Source organism: Vulpes vulpes, chromosome 1 (genome assembly GCF_048418805.1).
Source record: "Vulpes vulpes isolate BD-2025 chromosome 1, VulVul3, whole genome shotgun sequence".
In the NCBI taxonomy this organism is placed as follows: domain Eukaryota; kingdom Metazoa; phylum Chordata; class Mammalia; order Carnivora; family Canidae; genus Vulpes; species Vulpes vulpes.
Window position 1 is genome coordinate 185762210 of NC_132780.1, and position 23261 is coordinate 185785470.

The 23261-nt window shown below is 37.4% G+C and overlaps 1 protein-coding gene and 1 long non-coding RNA gene across 3 annotated transcripts in view; both read right to left on the bottom strand.

Annotated features, from left to right (window-relative positions):
- Window positions 1–838: 838 nt before the first annotated feature.
- Window positions 839–5715, bottom strand: LOC140595512 (uncharacterized). The gene is made up of 2 exons (XR_011997197.1): window positions 5640–5715; window positions 839–1054 (listed from the first exon to the last, which is right to left on the bottom strand). It is a non-coding gene; the product is annotated as an uncharacterized lncRNA (long non-coding RNA).
- Window positions 5716–9795: 4080 nt separating this feature from the next.
- Window positions 9796–23261, bottom strand: part of FBXL4 (F-box and leucine rich repeat protein 4) — a 78585-nt gene continuing 65119 nt past the window's right edge. For both annotated transcript variants that reach the window (XM_072737840.1, XM_072737829.1), the window contains 2 exons: window positions 21897–22209; window positions 9796–10349 (listed from right to left, as the gene is read on the bottom strand). In XM_072737840.1, the coding sequence (XP_072593941.1) occupies window positions 10186–10349; window positions 21897–22209 (477 nt within the window). In that variant the 3' untranslated portion in view covers window positions 9796–10185. The remainder of the gene's footprint in view (window positions 10350–21896; window positions 22210–23261) is intronic.

Here is a 23261-nt window from a genome sequence, read left to right on the forward strand (position 1 = left end):
ATTTATCAAAAGGCTTAAAAAGTTCTTTAACACTTGATACTTTAATGTTCAAAACATCAGAAAATAGACGGTCTAATTTGATTTCTGAGGGAGGATGTGAGGCTACTGGGTGGAAACTGGAGCTAGTGGCTCTGACAGTTTAGGACTGTCGGTGCTGAGGAATAGGGCCTGATGATGCTCCAGGAAGGCCCTTCCGCTCAGACTGGACACCGTGGTACGACGGAGGGAACAGGGTGGGACACGGGACCCCTGACTTTGGTTAAGGCGTGTACGTAGATGGGCGATCAGCAGATATTTTGAAAGACGAAAGCAGAACAGTTGTCAGAGTCTTAAGATTTTTTTTTTCTCTTAGCTACACGTGGTCAGACACTGCGGACAGATGCCAAGGAAACATATGCTGGAGACACACATTTTAAGGTCTTTCAATTTTATGAATATTTCTGATTATAAGGACTTATGAATATTTATTTTAGGTTTGACTGGGTGGAATAATTTTTAGAACTTTTAAACAGAGGAAATAGGGCTTCAGCACTATCAATCCTGTACTTGGGGGTTTTGTCAGCAAAAACATCTCAAATAAGAACAATAGTGTGCCAGACTCTGTGTTAGCCTTAGTAATTCTCTAGCTTTTGTGGTTGTAATCTTAGCAGCAATTTATAAACATTCTATAGGAGGAAGCATAACTTCCCACTGAAAAAAAGTTAACAAAATTAAACACTATTTACCTAGGATACTGAAATGTGTATGTGCGTATGTGTGTGTGCATGTGTGTGTGTGTGAATACACATACAATAAGGTTCACATGAAAGTATCTCTTTGGGAAGAAACAGTCTTGTAATAAATTTTTAAAATTTATTTATTTAAAATTTATCTTAAAATAAAATTTTAAGATTTTATTTATTTCTTCATGAGAGACACAGAGGGGGAGGCAGAGACACAGGCAGAGGGAGAAGCAGGTTCCGTGCAGGTTGCCTGATGTGGGACTTGATCCCAGGACCCAGGATCATGACCTGAGCCAAAGGCAGATGCTCAACCACTGAGCCACCCAGGTGTCCTGTAATAAAATTTTTTTTAAAGATTTTATTCATTTATTAGAGAGACAGAGAGAGCACAAGCAGGGGTAGGGGATGAGGGAGAGGGAGAAGCGGGTTCCCTGCTGAGCAGGGAGCCTGATGTGCCCCAATCCCGGGACCCTAAGATCATGACCTGTGTCAAAGGCAGACGCTTAAGTAACTGAGCCATCCTGGTGCCCTGATCTTGTAATAAATTACCAACTTCTTTCATAGACTTTAGCAAAACAGGTGCTAGTTGTGAATTGTTGTTACTCTAACTTTAAAAAAAACAAACATACTATATTCAATATTTTTAAGTAGTCACCAATCAGGAGTTAATGTAGAATTTCTTTTTCTATTGCTACAGAATTGATGATTAGAATAGTTTATGGAGTAGCACAACATATAAATATTGAATAAGGAGCATAACAGTAAAATCCTACAAATATTAAAAATCCTCAGATGCTACAGTATTTCCTTTAGCCATTCCCAATGACTAGACTATCATGTTCACAAAATTTTAGGATACCAAAAATAAATACATATTCCAAAGATCTAATAAAGGAAGAAAAATTAACTTAGAAATTGGCCAAAATAAAAAGTAATCATGCTCAGAAATTTTTTTTAAAGATTTTATTTATTTTTTTCATGAGAGACACAGAGAGACAGGCAGAGACATAGGCAGAAGGAGAAGCAGGCTCCCTGTGGGGAGCCTAAGGCAGAACTTGATTCCAGGACCCCCGGGTATCAGGACTTGAGCCAAAGCCAGATGCTCAACCACTGAGCTATCCAGGTGCCGCCAGAAATTTTTTAAATCACATCACCAAAGCATTAGTCAACTTCCTAATCTTTCTCTTAAATGATACATTTAAAATATTTTTATTAGAAATAAATTATAATGCATGATCTTGAGGAAATATATTGAAAGTTACTGTAGTGAATACTTTTTAAAAAAAGATTTTATTTATTTATTTTGAAAGAGAGAAAGCACACAAGCGGGGGGAGGGGCAGAGGGAGAGGGAGAGAGAGTATCTCAAGCAGACTCTCCACTGAGCACGGAGCCGTATGCTGGGCTCAGTCCCACAACCATGAGATCATGACCTGAGCAGAAATCAAGAGTCAGGCTCTTAACCGAATGGGCCACCCAGGCGCCCCTGTAGTGGATACTTTCTGTAAGACACCATATAATACTGCTTTAGTACTTTCTAAACTGTACCCTGAGAGACTATCGCTTCCAATACCGTTGACCAGTATTCCATGGAAAATTGGGAAATACTACAAACCTTACCTCATCTCACCTTACCTCTTCACCTCCACTAGATAGTAAAGGTTCTGAAGTTCAGAAGTAAAGAAATCTGCCTAACTGTGCTGAAACCATAGGATCTCATTATTTTCTTTCACCACAGAATTTTTTCTTGGCACCTGACCACTCATTAAAAATTGTTCTGTGGGGCAGTCCTGGTGGCGCAGCGGCTTAGCCCCGCCTGCAGCCTAGAGCATGATCCTGGATACCCTGGATCGAGTCCCACATCAGGCTCTCTGCATGATGCCTGCTTCTCCCTCTGCCTGTGTTCTCTCTCTCTCTCTGTGTCTCTATGAATAAATAAATAAAATCTTAAAAAAATAACTTAAAAAATAATAAATAAAATTAGGTGTTTTTTAAAAAATAAAAATAAATAAAAATAAAAATTGCTCTGTGATTATTTCTGTGCATTCCATACATCTGGTCCTTCCCACCTGAATATGTGCCTAGCACAGAGATCTCCACATATATTTGTTGTCTGTATATACTGTCGACTAAGCGGATGGATGAACATGTCTTATCTTGTGTTACTCTTTCCATTCTAGTTCATCAAAAATAGTTGGGGTGCAACAAGAACTGTAGAATCTGGGGGCTAATTAGTAATGAAGGGATTCGCTTTCAGAGAAAGCAAATGCCACAGTACATGATACCTTCTAAGTAAAAGCAGGAAAACACTGTATCAAACTCTGGTTTGAGTAACAAACAAAACAAACTTTAAATAAATTCGTATTTGGGGGAATTACGGAGAAAGGAGAGAGAAATAAATAACGGTGTGAATGCAGTCTGCAGTTTAATTGCAGATTCGTGTAATTTTAGAGTTTAAAATGAGCTGATGTCATTTCATAACATAAGGATGGATTGTGAGTGTTTAGCACATAGATGATGGTTCATCTACCAGGCTTATCCTCGTCTAATTTCATAGAGGCTGTGACACAAACCTATTTACCCAAACCTTCCATTATATTCAACAGTGTCCTGAAATGATCAGTTTTGAAAGTGAGCTAATGAGATACTGAAGCTTATCTTATTATTCTGAAGTACAGAATAATACAAACAATAAAAATCATTAGACATTGAACAGCATTTTTATACAAATAAAATTTAAAACATCTCAGTTAGTTGTCTGCACAGATTCTCATTTGTAACAGAAAGAGCTGTTTTATCTTTGGTGTAATCTAGTCAATTTATCTGATCATATGACTGCTTTGCTTTTGAATTTTTCCTTGAAAATTTTATAGCTAGGACTGCACCAATTTACTTCGCCAAATACACTGATAAAAATCTTCCTTCCTCTGAAAGTGTCACTTTCAACATAATTACCTTTTTCCTTTCAAAACGTAATAAACCATTAATAGTATTCATGCGTATAAAAATTCAAGCCCAAAATTCAGACTTATAGGCAAAAATCTTCAATACACTTCCCGCTGTGCCAAAGGAAAAATCTTGGCTTCTATCCACATTTATAAAACATATATAATAAATCATGATCCCTGATTAAAGTAATTTATCGTTTCCCTTTTGACTTGTTGCTATTGCTGTCAATCATCACCTCTTTTGCTTATTGACATTAATGTACTGCTAGAGAACTGGGCTGCATGGATAAAATCACAGCTGCTAGAATAGTTTTTTAGCAATAGCTAACATTGTGTTAAGGGTCACTGACAAAATTTTCAGAATGGCTGAAAAAAAATTTCCTCTGAAGTATTAATTTAGTATTAAATGTGCTAAGAAAGGGGACAAACTAGAAATAACACTGAAAACTGTGATAAATGGCTTTGAAAATGAAAATTACTGTGTCAGAAATGGTGTCCTTTAATATTGTAAAGTAAAAAATGAAAAGTCAAACATTCATTATTAATTTACATGGTAACCAAGTGAACTTTTTATTTGGTTTCATATCTCTTTGTTAGTATTACTATACTTGTAAATGAGTTTTCAGTCTTTAGTTAATTCCTGGGAAACACCAAAAAAATAGAAACACTTCTTTTAAAAATTCACTTTTTTCTTTGCTACATATTGGCTGAAAATTAATCACCCCGAAAGAAAGGAAGAATATTAGCTAAATGTTTTTCTATATATTGTGTATTTTTAGGGTCTTATTTCAGGGCAGTTTAAATTAAGAAGCTCCTTTACTTATGCTCACAGAGTTAGGGATATATCTTTATCTATTACTAGCCACTGGGAAGATAATTTATCTTACCAAAGTGCTAATATTAAAAATTTTAAGTCAATTGACAATATTAATAATGATGGGTCATTCGGCTTCAAATTTTAATGGACAGTCTATATATTTTCTCTTGTTAAGGGAACCCTTATACATTGCTGGTGGGAATGTAAATTGGTACAGCCATTATGAAAAACAGTATAGAGGTTTCTCAGAAAATTAAAAATAGAACTACCATATGATCCAGCAATCCCACTTCTGGGTATATATCTGAAGAAAATGAAATCAGGATCTCAAAGAGATAACTGTACTCCCATAATCATTTCTACATTATTCACAATAGCCAAGATATGGAAACAACCTAAATGTCTGTCAAGAGATGAATGGATAAAGAAATGTGGGGTGTGTGTATATATTATATATACACAGCCCACACGTATATATGTTATTATATTATAACATATATAACACACACATATGGTAATGCAATAGTATTCAGCCTTGAAAAGAAAGTAATGCTGCCATTGGCAAATACATGGAGGCCCCTGGAGGATGTTGTGCTGAGTCAAACAAACCAGACACAGAAAGATAATACTGCATGATCCCATTTATATGTGGAATCTAAAAATAACAAGTTCATAGAAGTAAAGTACAATGGTTACCAGGAACTAAGGGAAGGGAAATAGGGAGAGATGCTGGGTAAAAGGTAAAAAGTTTTGGTTATGCAAGATGAATAGGTTCTGGAGATCTATGTACAATGTGACTGTCGTTGACAAAACTTATTGTGTATTTGAAATGTGCTCAGTTGTCACCATCAGAAAAAAAAAGTGGTAACTATCTGAAGAGAGATACCTTATTTAGCTTGAATGTGGTAATGACTTTACAATGTATATGTGTAACAAATAATCAGATTGTATACCTTCAATATACACAATTCTTACTGGCCAAATACACCTCAGAAAAAAAGCAAAAATCCAAAATTCTCTTATTGTAATGGTAAAAAATTTTTCCTAAGTCAATAAAATACTGTTTTTCATATTAAAATCTAAGTGGTAAAGTGAGAAAGATAAAGGCTGAGAACAGGTTTGAGACTAGTGTATAAAATTAGAAATGGGCAAACCTGAGCTCAGTAACGACTTGCGAATATCCCAGAACAGTGTTCACAGATTTGGTCCACCGGCCAGATTCAGACTGCCACTTGAAAATGGTTTTTACATTTTCTAATGGTAAAAACAATAAAATCAAATCAAAGAAAGAAGAGTACTATATGACACACGGAAATCACATGAAATTAAACTCTCAGTGTCCGTAAGCAACTAAGAGTTTTATTGGAATGTGGCCACGTTCATTCATTCAGGTCTATGGTTGCTTCGGCCTGCAGTGGAAGCGGTGAGTAGCCACAGCACACACATACCGGGTTCTCGGCGGTCCACACTGCTGCTCCGCACGTTACAAATGGCAGGGATGCAGTTACGACTCTTCTGTATTCTGCATGCCACACATGTTGCCATACCACAATGTTTTCTTATTACCACTGGATACCCATTGTGCCAGAACAAAAAGGAAAAGGAAAAAAAGAAATGTGGACTTCCAAGTTTCCTGTGTTTAAGGCAGTATGGATAATTTTGTTGCCACATGAGATGGCAAAGGTTGTGTTTAACATGCCATGACACTGTCGCTGTTCCGGAAAAATACTATACATACAATGGAATGATCACAGTGGCCAGAAAAATTAGGAAATTTGAAACAAGGTATCTCATTACAGAATTTCTTTCTTAAAAAAAAAAATGAAAAAGCTGCAGCCAAAGCAAGCTTCTGCATGGTTCATTCATTAGCCCCGCGAGGAAAGCCTTTTACCAATGGTGAGTTAAATTGTTTTTGATTCATCAGCTAAAGAAAAGTGTCCAAAGTAAACTTGCTTAGACTATGTAATTAGGCTTTTGGCAAGGACAGTGGCTCGAAGAGTTGAGAACACTGGGAACAACATCAATAGTCAATAAAAAAAAAAACAAAAAACAAGGCACATGATTCTGAGTGGTTTTCCCTGGCTCTTGCTGAGTCAACAGATGTTACTGCTACTGCCCCATTACTGTTGTTTACTGGATAAGTCAGTGCTAAGGCTCAAGTGACGGGAGAGTGATTTTCTACAAACAGTCTTGTGGAGGAACTTCAGGCAAGAGCATTTCTCAGAAGTTAAGAAAATAGGACCTCGGTGTACCCTGAAGTAGAATCTGCTAAGATGTGTTAAAAAAAAAAAAAAAATATATATATATATGTGGAGCAAAAAAAGACTTAGTTGGTCAAATTTAGAAGAACTTGTGAAAACGTAAAGTGTTGAAAACCTAAGGTTATTTACTGTACTATTTATGGCAGGTAGTTGTGGAATATATGTGACTTGACCTTGTGTTAATGACCTAGTGCTCTCGGCAGGCAGTGGATGCCACTGAACCATCCTCAGCTATCACCCGTCAGCTATAGAAGCTGAATACTCGGATCTCTCCTACCACACTGCAGTCTGTTGGCTTAACAGTGGTAGTTTCATCGTGAGTTTTTGAGTTCAGAACGGATATTGCAATTTTTCTGGACCAGAAGAAATACCCTCAACCACAACTACAGAACGCCAAATGGCTTTGGAACGTAGCTTTTCTTGCAGAGTTGATCATGTTTTGTAATGAATTCAACCCAAAATTGAAACACTGCAAAACAGTGGGAACAGTTATTCCCACTGTATGTGGGATTCAGGAAAGGGCTCCTCCGGACTCAAAGAGCATTCTGGAGTGGTGCTTTTCAAAGGGTGGCCCTCAGACCAGCAGCAGTCAGCATCCACTGGCTGCTCATTAAAATGCAAATTCTACTGAATCAGAAGGTCTGGAGGTGGAGCCAGCAAAACCGTGTTCATCTGGGAAACTTACACTAAAGTAATTTTGATGACAACTAATATAATTTGAATCACAAAGTAACACCAAGCAGCTTTATACATTTCCTGTGCTACCAAAAGGTAAGACAAGAAGCAATATCTCCGTTCTCACAGGAATCTGCAGCATGTATTTTTCTGAGCTCAAACCATACGTCCAGCAGTGGGTTTTTTTGAACCCTGATGCAAATATGAAGGAAATCTCCATTTTTCAAATCCATTCAATTGTGCAATTGAGGAGCTCCACCCAACCTTCAACTGGAAGCGATTAATCTGCAAGGTAATGGCATGCTAAAAGGAAAATACCAAGAGAAGAAGGAATCTAATAGAATTCTATCAATGCCTTCCAAGCGATAAATATGCTCAGTGAAAATATTCTCATGGATTAACATATGTACTTGGCAATACTTATCTGTATGAAAAGATATTTTCAAAGACAAAAATATGTAAAATCATACCAGAGATCAACATTAGCAGATGAATACTTTACAATCAATTCTGATGACAGGAAATAGTAACTCTGAATCCCAACTAAGTGAAATATTATCCTCCCCAAGAGTATTTCATTCTACTTGTTAGTGGAACCATATCACAAAAAATTTTCTCAATTACTGTGTTTTGAATTCTGTCCTTCAAAATTTTGTGGAAATTCACTTTCTCTATCATTACTATAATACCTATATAATAACCTCAATTTTGCCTCTTAGTCCGTTACAGAAAATGTTCGCTTGACCTGCGCTCTAGAATCAGAAGTCACCCTGGACACTTAAAACATAGGGTGAAAGCACTGCCTCTGAAGCCAGATGTCCGAGGCATGTATAATGGTTCTGCCACTAGCAGCTATGTGGACATGAGTAAGTTCTTCGATCTTTCTTTGTTTCCTCACCTGTAAGTTGGTGTAAGTAATGGTATCTACCTTATGGCGCAGCTGTGAAGATTCAGTGACTCAGTAAACACAAAGCACACAGAGCATCTGGCACAAAAGTAAGCACTAATTCCATGCCAGTTGCTAATTCAAGATAAAAGTACTATTTCACCCAGTTGGTAGTCAATTTATAAGTCTCTTCCTCCTAAAAGTTCCACCAGATTAAACATTTAAAATGTTGACATACATTTGTCAGTGAAAAGCAAATCCAAGTGCATGAAGGTAACAATGTAGGTCAACCCAGCCCTTTCCCAACTGCCCCTTGCTTCTGCCATGAACTGGAAAATAGGGCGTACCATACACGTGACAGCAATCCTCATACAGATGGTCTCTTACATGGAGGAGACTGTATTACTATTTTAATATTTTAAATGTCATGATATTACATTCTTTATATTCTATAAAAGAATAAACACAGCACTACTACTAGTAATAATTTATAACCTTTACATTTTTAAAGTTTGACATATTGTATGGCCTAACTCAATAATATATTCTTATTCAATAAATATTTACGGAATGACTAATATTTGTCATATGTATAAATTCACTAGCTTAAGTACTTTGGGGGCGGATGCTTTCATATGTATACTGCTGAGAATACCCTCAAAAATTGCCTAGAGACAAATATTAATCATGCTAATTTTTTTTAGCTAAATGTGTGTGTGTGTGTTTTTTTTTTTAAATGACTCCAAGAAATTCTACAGTAATGCTGTCCAATATGATAACCACCAGCCCCCGGTGACTCCTGAACGCTAGCACAACTGAAGTATGGAATTTTTAATTACATTTAACTGCAGTTAAATAAAATAGCCACAAATGGCTAGTGGCTGCCATACTGGATTATTCTAGAGTGTGCAGATGTTGGAATTTAACATATTGCCCTATGTGGGAAAAGAAATTTTGGTATACTGTATCCTTAATATTAGTTTGCTACTCAAAATGGCCTTGTCATTTTATGCCACAAAATTTTTTCTGTTTACTTTCAGAGCAGCAGTACTAAATCAGTTCACTATTTAACAAAACAATGTTGTTTGTTTTTTTATCTGCTGTAACAGCTTTCTAATTATTTAAGGTGCTGGGGCACAGGAAAAAAATATATAAATAAATGAAATCCACATATATTTCAGAAGTCTTAAATTTTTCTCTCTGGCAAATTTTTAAGGCATCAGCTTAACAGTTAGAAAGTTGTTTTCTTTAGTAGTTTACCTCTGTTCTTGATTATGCTCATATTTTTCTACTGGTATTATCCAGTAGTAAAATATATATGTCAGAAGAAAAATGGAAAAACTAAAATTCTCAAGTTGAAGAATTGATTTATCAGCTTAAAAATTAATCATAGCACAATTAATTTCTCCAGTTAACTCTGGAAATTCTGTATACACCCAAACAGAACACTGGCCAGGTCATAAGGCTTATTAATAAGACATCCTTACATGGAGGTGTGAAAAATTATTTTTATTTTTAAATATCATGATACTTTCTGGCTCAACATGTTCCTTTAAAAAGAAGTTAAAAGGTTTCCATATTATTCTTTTATTACACATGTAATTACTGACTAAAGAATAATATTACTGATTAACATAAGGTACACTTAATGTGAGCCACTCACATATTCTTCAAGAAAAGTGCTTGCAATATCTTCTCAAAACACTTGTTTACATTTTTACTTGATTTAATGGACAATTTCATATTTTTTCTTCAAAAATCTACAAATGCCTTAATGGAATATTAAGACATTCCCACCATCATAAAAACTAAACAAAACCAACTCTAAAATAAAACCCTACAAAAGCACATTGATTTTATTATAGAACACATATTAAGTCACTGCGTAAAGCTCTTTTTTATGAACACTTTTGGAAAGCTCACATTGAGTTCCATCACAGCTTTATTATCAATCTGTGAACAGAAGGACACATCAAGCAAGGAAAGATCTTTACAAGATTCCAGAAGTTTTCTTAAGGATGCTGGACTTACCATTCTTGTTCCTGTCAAAACAAAATAAAATACCATCAATATAATATTTATATGATGCCCTGATAAAAACCCCTTTGTTATTTATTGCTTAAAATGCACTTAAAATAAATTGCCTTTTAAAAATTAAAAGCATTTCTTTAAACAAAAGACATACTGAAACAGTCTTGTAAAAAAATACAAACTGAAGACTAGGAGACTAGCCAATTTGGTATCTAGGACCTGGATTTTGTCCATACTCTACCCACTATCTTCATTCCTACCTCCTACCCTTTCCAATCAGCTCCTCCACACCTTCCTATTTCTGTCACCCAACTTTTCCTCAACCCATAGGTCAAATCAGACAGAAGGGCTTACAGTGATTCCACCTCATATTCCATGCAGTGCAATTACTACGCAACCACCCCTGCAGAAACTTCTGTGTGAGGCCCTGGAGATGCAAAGATGAGTAAGACATGTGTCTGCCCTAAGGAGCTCATTGACCAAAGTTGGAAACAAATAACTACAATACAGTTTGGTGAGTTTTACAGTAAGTGGTAGGTATAAAATGGCATTACTGGAAGTCAAATGACGGATGATGAGTACTGTGTAGCTCATGTTAAATCTGATGAGACTACGGGACATTCAGATAGAAGCTAAATTATATACATTATGAAAAGCACCTGCTATATAGCAGGTACTCAAATATCACATATCAGTAGGCTTTTAAGGTATCATCTGTTATAAAACAAACCTTACTTTAACTATAGGTTTTCTAGAGAGAAAAAATATCACAATCATATCACATATACATGCACATCTACTGTGACGGGGACCGAAGTGTTGGTAGTGTTAACCTTTGCCTTTTCCCTGAGAAATCCCTTCTACTCCCCCTCTCTGCCATGGGCTCCAGAAGTGGCAACTATACTGCCATCTCGACTGTGGCTGGCCCCCCGGATCCTCCTGGGAATTTAGAATGGGAATTCAGTAAAGCCTTCACTGTCCATAGATCTCTTGAACTAAAGACACGAGAATCTGGTTGGGGCTGTCATATTTAGCCACCTGTACCTAGAAAGACAGAGATGGCCAGCATGACAAGAAAAGAAGAAGGCAAAGCCAAAGGGAGAAGCAGACCTAAGAGCATCTGTGAGTGTACAGGGAGAGAGGGGGTTGGGTGTAGGTGTCTGAGCATGAAGGACAGGAAAAGAAAGAACAAAAGAGAAAACAGCTTCCTTGCCTTTTGATGGCTTTCTAGTCTGTCCTGAGGTCTGACCATAACTAGCTTCTGCCTGTGGATCTCAGAGAGACACCTCTATCTCCATAGTAATTTTCTTTCCCTTATGTATAAGTTAGCCTGAGTGGGTTTTGTTATACAAGCGCAGAGGACCTCAACTAAGACACTTGGCTATGTGGTGTTCTTCACCCACGGCTGTAGCTATCTTCTGTTTGCCAGACTTGGTCATTAGAATCTGAGTTTCCTTTCCTTTTTTTTTTTTTTAAGATTTTATTTATTTATTCACGAGAGACACACACAGAGAGAGGCAGAGACACAGGCAGAGGGAGAAGCAGGCTCTCCGCAGGCATCAGGCCCTGAGCCAAAGGCAGAGGCTTAACCACTGAGCCACCCAGGCGCCCTACAATCTGAGTTTCCTGATTAACTAGGAGTTCCTAAAAGCCTAAGAGAATGTCAGGGAAGGAAGTTGGGTGATGAAAATTTAACTAGACAAGGGCACCCTGTCTTCTCTTCCAGAGCACTGTGTGCTTTTTTTTTCTTATCCACTTATGACACAACTGTGTTCTCAGTTCCTTCAGAGCAGGGGCCACCTCCTTCATGTTCACGGGCCTATCTCCAGTGTTGGAAACAATGCCTGACACAGTATATGCTCAATAAGTGTGTAATAAATGAAGGAATGAAGGGATGGTGTTTAATTTCCCAATGCCATCACCCTGGCTTAGCTCCTTATCAGATGGATGACTGCAGCTAATCTCCCTCATTTTGATCTCCTCCCTCTCCAATTCACTTACCACTTGTTTCTAGATTAATATCTTTAAAACACAGCTCTAAATATATCACTTATGCCCGGAATTGAAACCTGATAATAGCTCGTCCTTGTTTAATTTTGTGCAGATTCCTCATTCTGGTGTTCAAAACTCTCTGTGAAAGCCTCCATTATACTAACATTCTAAGTCAAATTAGATTGCCTATTCTCTGAAGATACTCTGTATTTTTGATTCCTATGCTTTTGTTTCATACTATTCATTCTGCTTAAAATGTTCCCCTCCCCCTAGTTCCTATTCACTTTTCAATGATGCCTTTCAAATACCTATTAACCTTTTTAATTAAACTTCTTATTTCTCTAATTATAGATACTCTCTTTTCTTTGAGCCCCCAAATGGACTCGCTTCTGGCTTCCATTAAAGTTATTTATATATTGTTTTCCCGTTTTTTGTTTTTTGTTTGTTTGTTTGTTTGTTTTTTGCCACGTTAAAAACTCTCTGAAGGTAGGGACTGTATCTAACTCGGCTTTGGTTTTTTGTTTTGTTTTTAAAGATTTTATTTATTTATTCATGAGAGACAGAGAGAGGCAGAGACATAGGCAGAGGGAGAAGCAGGCTCCCTGCAGTGAGCCTGATGCGGGACTCCATCACATTTGAATTAAGATGTTCTAATATATTTGCATGACGGCCCTCTCCCATCTAAAATTTGTTTTGGCATAATAATGACACTTCCTTGCTCTTCTTTTCTGAGTAGAGTTGACACACAATGTTATATTAGTTTCAGGTATACAAGGTAGTGATTCAACAAGTTTACACATTATGCTCCATTCACCCCAAGTGTGGCTACCCCCTGTTACCACGCAATGCTGCAGTATCATTGACTACATTCCCTATGCTGTGCCTTTTATTCCCATGACTTACTCATTCCGTACCTGGAAACCTATACCTCCCACTCCCTTTCACCCATTTTGCCCATCCCTCCAGCGCCCTTTCTTCTGGCAACCATCAGTTTGTTCTCTAGAGGTCTGATTTTGCTTTTTGTTTATTCATGTTTTGTTTTTGTTAAGATTCCACTTAGGAGTGAAATAATGTTATTTATCTTTCTCAGTGTGACATGTCACTTAGCAAAATGCCCTCCATGTTATCATAAATGGCACAATCTCATCCCTTTTTATGGCTGTGTAACTTTCCATTGTCTATCTCTATACAGTATTTTCTTCATTCATTTTTTTTTGTTGATAGATTGCTCCTGTATCTTGGTTGCTATAAATAATGCGACAATAAACATAGGGGTGCATATATCTTTTCAAATTTGTAGTTTGGTTTTCTTTGAGTAAACACCCAATAGTGGAATTACTGGAACATATGGTAATTCTATTTTTAATTTTTTCAGGCACTTCCATACTGTTTTCCACAGTGGCGGTACCAATTCACATTCCCAGTGACAGTGCATGCGTGAGGGTTCCTTTATTTCCACATCCTTGCCAATATTTATTTCTGGTGGTTTTGATTTTAGCCATTCTAATAAGTGTAAGGTAGTATCTCATTGTGGTTTTGATTTACATTTCCCTGATGGTTAGTGATGTTGAAGACTTTTCATGTGTCTGTTGGCCATCTGTATGTCTTCCTTGGAAAAATGTCTATTCAAACTCTCTACCCATTTTTTAACTGTATTGCTTTTTTGGTATTGTTCTTTACTATACTTTGGGTACTAACCCTTACAGGATATTTATAAGTATCTCCTCCCATTCAGTAGGTTGTCTTTTTGCTTTATTGATGGCTTATTTTGCTGTGCAAAAGCTTTTTATTTTGATATAGTCCCAATAGTTTATTTTTGCTTTTGTTTCCCCCACCTTAGGAGATGTATCTAGAAAAGTCTTGCTACAGCTGATGTTAGAGAAATTACTGCCTATGGTCTCTTCTAGGATTTATGTCATTGCAGGTTTTTACATTTAGGTCTTTAATCCATTTGGGCTTATTTTTGTGTAGGGTATTAAAACGTTTTATTCTTTTACATGTAGCTGTCCAGTTTTCCCAGCATCGTTTATTGAGAGGTTGTCTTTTCCCCATTGTATAATCTTGCCTCTTTTGTTGTAAATTAATTGACTATGGAATCATCGGTTTATTTCTGGGCTCTCTATTCTGTTCCATTGATCTATGTCTCTATTTTTGTGCCAGTAATGCACTGTTTTGATTACTACAGCTTTGTAGTATATCTTGAAATCTGGAATTGTGTTACCTCCAGCTTTGTTCTTTTTCAAGGTTGCTTTAGCTATTTGAGGTTTATTGTGGTTCTATACAAATTTTAATATTATTTGTTCTAGTTTTGTGAAAAATGCTGTTTGTATTTTGAAAGGGATTGCACTGAATCTGCAGATTGATTTGGGAAATATGGACATTTTAATAAAACTAATTCTTCCAATTCATGAGCATGGAATATCTTTTCATTTATTTGTGTCATCTTTAATTTCTTTCATCAGTGTTTTATAGTTTTTAAGTAAAGTACAGTTCTTTCACCTTTTTTGTTAACTTTATTCCTAGGGGTATGATTCTTTTTGGTGCAACTGTCAATGATGATGTTCCTTAATTTTTCTTTCTGCTACTTCATTATTGGTGCATAGAAATACTGCTCATTTCTAGGTACTAATTTTATATCCTGCAGCTCTACTGAATTCATGTATTACTTCTACTAGTTTTTTGGTGGAATCTTTAGGACTTTCTATATAAAATATGCAAATAGCGAGGGTTCAACTTCTTCTTTTTCTTATCTGATTGCTGTGCCTAGGACTTGCAGTATTATGTTAAACGTGGTGAGACACATCCTTGACATCCAAGACATCCTTGTCTTATTTCTGATATGAGAGTAAAGTATCTCAGTTTTTCACTATTGAATATGATGTTAGCTGTGGGTTTTCATATTGGCCTTTATTACACTGAGATATGTTCCCCACTTAATAATTACTATTATGTTATGGTATGTTCATTCCACTTTGTTGAGAGTTTTTATCATGAATGGATGTTAAATTTTGTTAAATGCTTGTTCTGCCTCTAATTGTGATAATTTTGATGTTTATCCTTTGTTTTGTTGATGTGGTGCATAACATTGATTGATTTGCAAATATTGAACCATCCTTACATCCCTGGAATAAATCCCACCTGGTCATGGTGAATGATCTTTTTAACGTACTGTTGTATGTGGTTTGTTAATATTCTGTTAAGAATTTTTGCATCTATGTTCATCAGGGACATAGGCCCATAGTTTTCTTTTTTCATGTTCTCTTTGTCTGGTTTTGGTATTAGGTAGTGCTAGCCTCATAGAATATATTTGGAAACTTTCCTACTTCTATTTTTTGGAACAGATCAAGAAAAATAGATATTAACTCTTTAAATGTTTGGTAGTATTCACCTATAAATCCATCTGATCCTGGACTTTCTTTTTCTTGGTAGTTTTTTAATTATCAATTCAATTTTGTTATCTGTGATTGGTGTGTCCAGATTTTCTATTTTGTCCTGGTTCAGTTTTGGAAGACTGTGTTTCTAGGAATTAATCATTTCTTCTAGATTGTCCAGTTTGTTATAAGCTTTCACATACTCTAATTCTCAGTTTATATCTGTGGTGTCAGTTGTTACTGGTCCTCTCTTATTTCTGATTTTATTTGAGTCCTTTCTATTTTTGAAGAGTCTTGGCTATGCATTCATTGATTTATCTTTTGAGTCAGCTCTTGATTTTATTGATTTTTTCTACTTTTTTTTTAAGTCTCTATATCATTTATTTCTGCTCTGATCTTTCTTTTATCTCTTCTACTCACTTTGGGTTTTGTTTGTTCTTCTTTCTCTAGTTACTTTACATGTAAGGTTAGATTATTTGAGATTTCTCTTGTTTCTTGAGGTAGGCCTGTATCACTATATATTTCCCTGAGAACTGCTTTTGCCATGTCCCAAAGATTTATGTTTTTGTTTTCATTCATCTCCATTTTTAAAAAATTTCTTTTGATTGCTTCATTGACCCATTCATTGGTTGTTTAGTATCATGCTGTTTAGTCTTCAGGTGTTTGCATCTTTTTCTAGTTTTTTTCTTGTGATTTATTTCTAAGTTTTTTTTTCTTGTGATTTATTTCTAGTTTCATACCATTGTGATTGGGAAAAAAATGCATCATATGATTTCAATCTTCTCAAATATATTGAGGCTTATTTTGTGGCCTAATATATGATCTATTCTGGAGAATGTTCCATGTGCAATGAAAAAGAAGATGTATTCTATTTTCAGATGGAATGTTCTCTATATATCTGTTATGTCCATCTAGTCCAATGCGTCATTCAAAGACATTATTTCCTTGTTGATTTTCTGCCTGAATGATCTATCTACTGATATAAGTGGAATTATTAACACTGTATTACATCAATTTGTCTCTTATGTCCATTAATATTTGCTCTATGTATTTAGGTGCTCCAGTGTTGGGTGTGTAGATATCTACAAATGTTACATCCTCTTGTTGGACTGATCCCTTTATCATTATATAATGCCCTTCTTTGTCTCATTACAGTCTTTGTTTCAAAGTTCGTTTTGTCTGATATAAGTATTGCTACCCTCTCCTTTTCTTTCACTTCCATTTGCATATTGAATGTTTCTCCATCCCATCACTTTCAGTATATCTATTCTTTAGTTCTGAGGGGAGTCTCTTGTAACCATAAAGATGAGTATTGTTTTTTATCCATCTGCCACCCTATGGCTTTTGATTGGAGCATTTTGGCCATTTATTTTTTTATTATTTTTTTTTCTGTGCATTTTGGCCATTTAAAGTAATTATTGATAGGCATGTACTTATTGCCATTTTATTATTTGTTTTCTGATTGTTTTTGTAGTTCTCCTCTGTTCCTTTCTTCTTTTGCTCTCTTTTCTTATGTTGATGAGTTTCTACAGTGTTGTGTTTGGCTTTCTTTCTCTTTATTTTTTGTGTATCTATTATAGGTTTGGGTTTGTGGTTACCATGATGATTCTCATATATAGCATCTTAAGTATATAGCAGTTTATATTAATTTCATGATCTTTAAGTTCATACACATTGTAAAAACAAAACAGAACATTTTTTTTCTTTTCCCCCATTTTATGAATATGTTGTCCTATTTTATATCTTTTAATTAATAATTTTCTTATGTCTAATTATGGTCATTTCTTTTCCACCCAAAGAAGTCCCTTTAACATTTCTTGTAGTCTGGCTTAGTGGTGATAAACTCCTTTGTTTTTTGTTTGGGAAACTATCTCTCCCTCAAATCTGAATGACAGCCTTGCTGAGCATTCTTCATTATAGGTGTTTTCCTTGCAACACTTTGACGATATCATGTCATTCCTTTCTGGCCTGCAAAGTTTCTGCTGATATTCTTATAGGTTTTCCCTTGTAGACAACTTTTTATCTCTCTCTTGCTTTTAAGATTCCCTCTTTATTGTTAACCTTTGACATTTTAATTATAATGTGTTGTAGTGTGGACCTCCTTGGGTTCATCTTACTTGGAACTCTCTTGGATGTGTATGTCTATTTCCTTCCCTAGAAGAGGGAAGTCTTCAGTTATTCTTTCTTCAAATAAGTTTTTTACTCCTTTCTCTCTCTTATTTTGGAACCCCTATTAAGCAAATGTTTGTTTGCTTGATGTTGTCCAAGAGATCTCTTAATCTATCTTCATTTTAAAAAAATTCTTTTCTCTTTTTAATCTTCATCTTGGGTGATTTTCATTACCTTGTCTTCCAGATCTCTGGTACATTCTTCTGCATCTGAAATCTGTTGATTCCCTCTAGTGTGTTTTGTACTTTATTGTATTCTTCAACTCTGATTGGTTCTTGTTTATATTTTGCATCTCTTTATTGAAGTTCTAACTGGGTTCTTTCACTCTTCTCTCTAGCCTGGTATTTTTATGATCATTACTTTAAATTTTTCTCAGGCATGCTGTTTATTCCTGTTTCATTTAGTCCTTTTCCTGAGTTTTTTTTTTTTCTTTTTCTTTCTTTTGGAGCATATTCCTCTGTCTCCCCATTTTGCTTTCTGTGTTTGTTTCTATGGATTAGGCTGAACAGCTACTTCTAAATTTGAAGGAATGGTCTTGTGTTTGGTCATTCCCTATGTAGACTGTGTGCTTGATGACTTTGCTGGCTGGCTGGGGTTGTGGCTGGCATGGACTGGGGCTGGGAGGTGGGGTATTTTCCACATAGTAAGTGCCCTGTCAGGACAGCAAAAACCGAAATAGATGTAGGCCAGGGTGTCCCAGGGTTCTATGCACTGATAGCACTCTAGCAAGATAGCTAATGCTGAAATGGGTGTCCCAGGGTGCTCTGCACAGGGGCTGTCCTGGCTGAGTGGCTGGAACTGATGTATGCAGGCCAGGAGGTCCTGAGCTCTCTACACAGAGGGGCCCTAGCAGGATAGCTGAAACTAAAGTGGGCACAAGCCAGGGGCACACAGGGCTCTACACACAGAGGATAGCTGAAGCAGAAATGGATATAAACTGAGAGTGTTCCTGGATTCTCCACATGGAGGGTGCCCTGAATGGTGACTGTAGTTGAGATGGGTATGAGCTGAGAGGTTCTGGGGCATTCTATACAGAGGGCATCTTGGCAGGACAACTAAAACTAAAATGCAGTCCTTGGGGTCTCCACACAAAATATGTCCTGGCAGAACAGCTGAAACTGAATTGGGTGTAAGTCGGGTTGTCCCATAGTATCCCATGGAGCAAGTGCCCTGGTTGCGTGGCCACAGCTGAGCCCGGCAAAGGTGGAAGTGTTCCGGGTGCTCCACACAGGGTGTGTCCTGGACTGAAATCAATGCAGCCATGGGGCTATGGTATTTGGGGTGCTCCATATAGGAGGTACCCTGGCAGAGTGGCTGGGTGTGAAGCAGATGCCAGCCAAGATGGTCTGAACCACTCTGTACTGTGGGTACCCTAGCAAGCCATCTGAAGCCAAAGCGGTATAGGCCTGGAGTGTTTTGGGGTGCTGTGCCCCTGTGTCATGTTGGTGTGAAGGCCGGGGCTGTAGTGAGCACTGACCAGGGGTGTCCTTGGTGTGCACCACTTTGTGATCGCCTTAGTAGGACAGGTGGGCTGGTGTGGACTAAGGGCCCAGGGCTCACTGAGGCACCAGGCCATTTAGGGGGCCCAGATCGTGTACTGGTCTATGTTTTTAAGGGGGAGAGGGTGTGTAGACTATGTCCGTCAGCTCTGCCCACTGAGAGCATTCTAGCAGCCCCCGCCCCAAAATATTGGGTGCAGTTCTAGGGCTGACCCTTTAAACCAAGAACAAAACCAGACAAAAACTCCCCCACAGCTTACTTTCTATGCTCCAGCACCACCACCCCTAAGGCGGGTGTGGCCTGTGGACCCTGGTCTCACTGCGGTACCTGGTTACTGTGACAGCTGCAAACACTGGTCCAGATCCTGCTGGGGTCAAGGCTTTGGAGGCGGGGTGGGAATCTAGTTCCTCTGACCCAGAGAGTAAGCACGCAGCTCCAATGCAGTTTGGGAGTTTCAGGGCTGTTTCATTTATATGCTATTTAGAGGCCTTTTATCTGTGCCCAAGGATAGACTGCTCCCCACTGCAGCTGGCATTGTCAGGGGCGGGGTTCCTTTTGTTACTGTGTTTCAGTTTTTTCTTTTTTCTTTTTTTTTTTTTTGCTGTTCTATCTTTGGTCCTGCAGAAGCTGTTCAGTCAGCCCCCAGTTCTTCTTCAGGAGGAATGGTTCTATAAATAGGTAGAAACGGCTGTGTTCCCTGGAGGGAAGTTCAGGGTCTTCCTATGTTGCCATCTTGGACTGGAACCTTCCATATTTCCTTGCTCTTATGTTTAGGAAAGTTACAAATGTTTTCAAGAAGAAGCCATTATACTTCTTACTTATTTTTCTTTTATGTCTCTGCCAAGTAATTTATACGTTTGTTGGCTAAAGTTAGGCCGCCTGACAACCAGTCCCCCTGTTTACCACAATTGTGCTTTCCTTGTAGGATCAGTGTTACCAACTACCTTTGTGGTTCTGTAGCATCTCTTTCAGAGGCTGGCTACTCTTCATCTCTAATGAGTGTGAGTACTGTAAAACTGAGACTAACCAACAATACCACCAATCCTCTGAAGTGAAGCCTAATGCAATTAGTGATCTAGTTTTAAAGGCCTCAGTCCCGGGGCAGCCCGGGCGGCTCAGCGGTTTAGCGCCGCCTTCAGCCCAGGGCTTGATCCTGGAGACCCAGGATCGAGTCCCATGTGAGACTCCCTGCATGGGGTCTGCTTCTCTCTCTGCCTGTGTCTCTGCCTCTCTCTCTGTGTCTCTCATGAATAAATAAATAAAATCTTAAAAACAAAAAATAAAGGCCTCAGTCCCCTTTCCTCATTCTCTCTCATTTTCTTGAACTTCCCAGAATATTCCCCTTATGAAAGGTCTAGACTAATTCAAGGTGGAATGTGGGTAGGAGGGAAAAGAAATAAGAAAAGCAGTTGTGGTGGTATGAAAAGACAGTACCAGCTGGGGCCCCAAATCTGGCATTTGAACAACCCCGCTCTGCCATATACTAATTGCTGAGCTCAGTCCCCCTTCAATGAAAAAAAAAAAAAAAAAAGATGATATCCAATTCCCTGAGCTATAAAGAACAAAGAAAATATAACACAGATGAGGTATCTATCTAGCCAGAGTGTATATGTAACAGGCAAGAATTCCTCCCCTAAATTTTTAGGCAAGAATTTCTGCCTACAAGTAGCTTGAACAAGAAACATGCAACCATATAAGCAACACCTACAAATGTATTATAAACCTGGACCATGCATTTTCAAGGAAACCACAAATTCAGATGCTGAAAATCTTCAGGTTTTCCTGTTGTTGAATGTTTAATAAACAGGAAAGGATATAATTAGCACTTCATGGGCTAACCTGTGAACACTCAGAGATGACCAGAGAACACAGTGCAAGTGATATGTGAGTTCACAAAGTACCAACTGTATGCACGATTGAGCCATGGTGTTGCCAGCACTCCTGGCTAAAGTAGGAAGTAACATAACCTCACTGGGCTCCCAGCTGATGGGCTGCAATAGGGACACAAGAAATCTCAAACTGGGAAGGCTTCTCAATAGATCTGCCTTGGTATAGAATTATTCCTAAAATCTAGAATTATCAGGAATGAAGATTTGGCAATTTTCCTTAATCACAAGTTTAACATCAAGAAGCTTTATGTACATTTGTATTTGTATATACATAAATGTATCTATTTATGCATATATATAAAATTCATTATACAAATGGATTAATTTCTTCTTTCATAAAAATGCAGAACACAGCTCATATAAATTCTCACTCTTCTTAGCAGACCAAGAATTAATGTTTATTTAGAGCTTTCTTGTTAGTTCAACTGCAAAATTCTGTTATTATCCTTACCCTTTTACTTAAGTACAGATATAATTACTCTCCGTATCAATTGGCCTATCTTGCACTTCCTCAAACCAAGCAGTCTCACCAGGATAAAATTTTCTTGTATCCAAGAAGTGGTCTTTTCCTTGCAAAACGTCTGAGATTAGCTTTTACATCAAGGCTTTAAAATAAATTTATATACTGTACGCTTACCTAGTATGTCCAGTTGCCGTAATCTGGTACAATTACACGCTAGTTCTTCAATGTCTGTGTCACACACAGACCTGTTAGCTGTAAGAAAGAGTTTTTGCAAGTTTGGGAGCTGGCGTGCCAGTTTGGCGAAACATCCAGTGCTGCTCTGCAGAGTGGGGCACCAGCCAAGGTCGAGTTCCTCCAGAAGCGGACACCCAGAAGCCAGTTCTGCTATCCCGTTCTCAGTAATATTCTTACATCTCCACAGATCCAGAGTTCGGAGTTTTTTACACTTGGCTCCTATCATGCTGGCTATCACATCATAGTCTTCAATCTGGAAATCAAATCATTCCAGTCTCTTACATATTATGCTCAGAAATACAAACTGTGTAGAGCAAGTTAAAACATTCTTTTTTTTTTTTTTAAATTGAAGCATCCTTAATCATCTCCTGTTGTTTGCTTCCATGTAAACAGACCCATATTCTTGTTAATACACATCTGCCCACTCATCTCACAGATCTGCCACTGTTTCATAAAACAGCAAGAATAATCACTTACTTAAAAATCCATTTACCACAGCTCCAGACAGAGGACTTTATGAATTACATCCCAAAGTAGTATGAAATCCTCAGTCCCTCATAAAGGATTTGAGGATTTTGTGTTGTTCTTGTATGCCTTACATTTTCACCTTGCTGCTGCTCCTCGATGACAGGGCCTCATTTCTTCTATTTTATATATATAATCCATCAGCTTTGGTAGGTATAGAAGATCTCCCTGATGAGGGTGTGCCCTTCACCAGGCTCTAAAGTAGTATGTAAATATGCTGACAGTACTAATAATGATACTAGTTTGGGGTTAAATGAGGCATCTGGGGACTGAATATGCAACACAAAAATAATTTAGATTATGATAGGTTGGTGTCAGTTATTGCAGGTGTCCACTAATTTCCTTCACAATCACAGGATAATCCTCTACTAAATAAGGATTAAACCTTTTAGTTCACGGGCTTTATATGCTTTAGTAATGCTTCTTTAAACAGGTTTCTTTCTTTTTTTAAAAAAAGATTTTATTTATTTATTCATGAGAGACTCGAGAGAGAGAGAGAGAGAGAGAGAGAGGCAGAGAGAGAAGCAGGCTCCATGCAGGGAGCCCGATGTGGGACTCGATTCTGGGACTCTGGGATCACATCCTGAGACGAAGGCAGATGCTCAACCACTGAGCCACCCAGGCATCCCAAAACAGGTTTAAGAGTTTCATTTGATTGTTTTATAATCAGGAATCAAAATTATCACCAGAAGTCAAAAGGAAACAAAACAGCTAACATGTCCAATTGTTATTTCCTTTTGTTCATTTTTTATTCATATTTTCAACCACGATGTGCCAGCA